General features: G+C 42.3%; 1 protein-coding gene across 1 annotated transcript; it reads left to right on the top strand.

Moving 5' to 3' along the window:
• Window positions 1-16: 16 nt before the first annotated feature.
• Window positions 17-1895, top strand: LOC111666280 (putative ATP-dependent RNA helicase DHX35; the record flags this gene model as incomplete). Its single annotated transcript, XM_023421587.2, has 6 exons — window positions 17-126; window positions 216-312; window positions 486-644; window positions 1065-1275; window positions 1473-1597; window positions 1841-1895. Coding segments are annotated over exons 2-6 (607 nt in total), but the record flags the coding sequence as incomplete, so codon positions are not given.
• Between the last annotated feature and the right edge of the window lie 129 nt (window positions 1896-2024).

The following is a 2024-nucleotide window of genomic DNA, read 5'->3' as shown; positions in this document are numbered from 1 at the left end:
CTTTCATCTGAAGAAATTCCATGACTTCTTCAACCTGAATGAGACTGCGGATCCGAACAAGGACACGTGTGGTATTCTGACAGTGGAAGGACGCACCTTTCCAGTGGACGTCTTCTACACTGTCAGGTACTCAACACACACAATCCAGTCTGAGGAAAAAGTGTGTAATTTGTGTACGTCTTTTCAATTTTGCAATGTCTTTTGTTCACTCTCAGTCCTGTCCCAGACTACGTGAAAGCCACAGTAGAGACAGTGATGAAGATCCATGAGACAGAAGATGATGGAGATGTCCTAGCTTTTCTAACTGGACAGGTTAGTGGCCATATCTTTAATACTACTCAACCTTTATTTAATAACTTCTTTTTGACAGGAGGGTGTGGATTGTACACCAGCATCCCATTTGTTATTTTATAACTATAATGTATTGTGGTCAATCTTTTTTCCCCGTCTTTGTCTTAATTGTCTTCTCATCCTTTCTCCCTTAGGAAGAGGTGGAGAAGGTGGTGTCGCTGCTGCAGGACCAAGCTAGGTCTCTGTCACGATATGGCATGAAAAAACATCTGAGAATTTTGCCCATGTACTCTGGTCTACCATATGCTGAGCAAATGAAGGTCTTTGAGAGGGCGCCTTCCTCTGTTCGCAAGGTGAATCCTGCCTGTTTTTGTGCATTTTGTGCATGTACAGAGAAGATGCATTTGATGTAAAGTTTGCAGTTCTGTCATTTTGCATATGGCCCATAACTCTAAAAGATCAAAATATAAATACACCAGCATGTATTACCGCACTTAAATGGGAGTTTTTTGGCATGAGAATCTAATTAATAAGAACAATAGCATAAAATCATGAGTTACATATATGACCTCCATTGCAGGTAATTCAGCCATATTATGTTAGAAGTGAGGAAATGAACACATGGTTCCTACAGCATAGTAAATTTAAAAAACACAGGGCCTTCCTCCAGAGTATAAACACTACAGACAGGTGTTGACACAGGAGGCAATGGTAGCCACTAAAACGTTGACATTTACAAAACATCTGACTTATTCCTGTGCTGTTTCCTCTAGGTTGTGGTGGCTACTAACATAGCTGAGACCTCCATCACTATAAATGGAATCGTATTCGTCATCGACTGTGCGTTCGTTAAGCTGCGAGCCTATAATCCCAGCACTGCCATTGAATCACTGGTGGTCACCCCCATCTCCAAAGCTTCAGCCAGTCAGAGGGCTGGGAGAGCCGGAAGAAACCGACCTGGAAAATGCTTTAGACTTTACACAGGTATGTGCGAGTTTGCAGGAAAAGAAGAAAGATGATAAGTATAGAATATCATCTGTTAGGGGAAATGTGCATTGTTAACATTTCTGGCAAATTGTCGTCGTCTTTTATCCTCCTCCCTCGACTGTCTCTGCTTGTTTTCTGTCGCTCTTTGTCTTTTCCCTCCCCGTGTTTGTTATTGCCTCTGTTCCTTTCCTCAGAGGAGGACTTTGAGAAACTGCCTGCCTCTACTGTGCCAGAGATGCAGCGCACCAATTTGGCCCCTGTCATCCTGCAGCTCAAAGCATTAGGCATCGACAACGTGCTGCGGTTCAGCTTCCTTTCTGTGAGTAGCTCCCTTCGCATCCACAGGGTGGCTGTGTTGTGTTCATCCACTGTGAAAGGAATTGTACTTTACATTTGAATTAGCGAGAATGGCCCCTTGCCTCACGGAAGAAAGAAAATGTACACAAACCATAAAATGAATGCAGCCGTTGTCTGTTTGTGCTTTTAAAGAATCTCACTTCATTATGTAAATATGTTAATTGTTGGACTTAACATGATTTTTTCATTTGTTATAATTTAACAGCCTCCTCCAGCTCAGACCATGGTCCAGGCTCTGGAACTTCTCTACGCTCTGGGAGGTAAGAAACACAGGGTCAGCAGGGATGTAAAGTAAAAAAGCATTTTATCCTTCAACAGCAAGACTAATGTTCAAAAATATGTGTTGTCAAGCATCTACAAGCTAAAGCGTCCTTGCACAAAATGCAGAA

Source organism: Seriola lalandi, unplaced genomic scaffold (assembly GCF_002814215.2).
Source record: "Seriola lalandi dorsalis isolate HSWRI2012SDOR001 ecotype SW California unplaced genomic scaffold, Sedor1 jcf7180002002785, whole genome shotgun sequence".
NCBI lineage: Eukaryota > Metazoa > Chordata > Actinopteri > Carangiformes > Carangidae > Seriola > Seriola lalandi.
The sequence above is the reverse complement of the archived record's forward strand: the minus strand, read 5'-3'. Positions and strand labels throughout refer to the sequence as shown.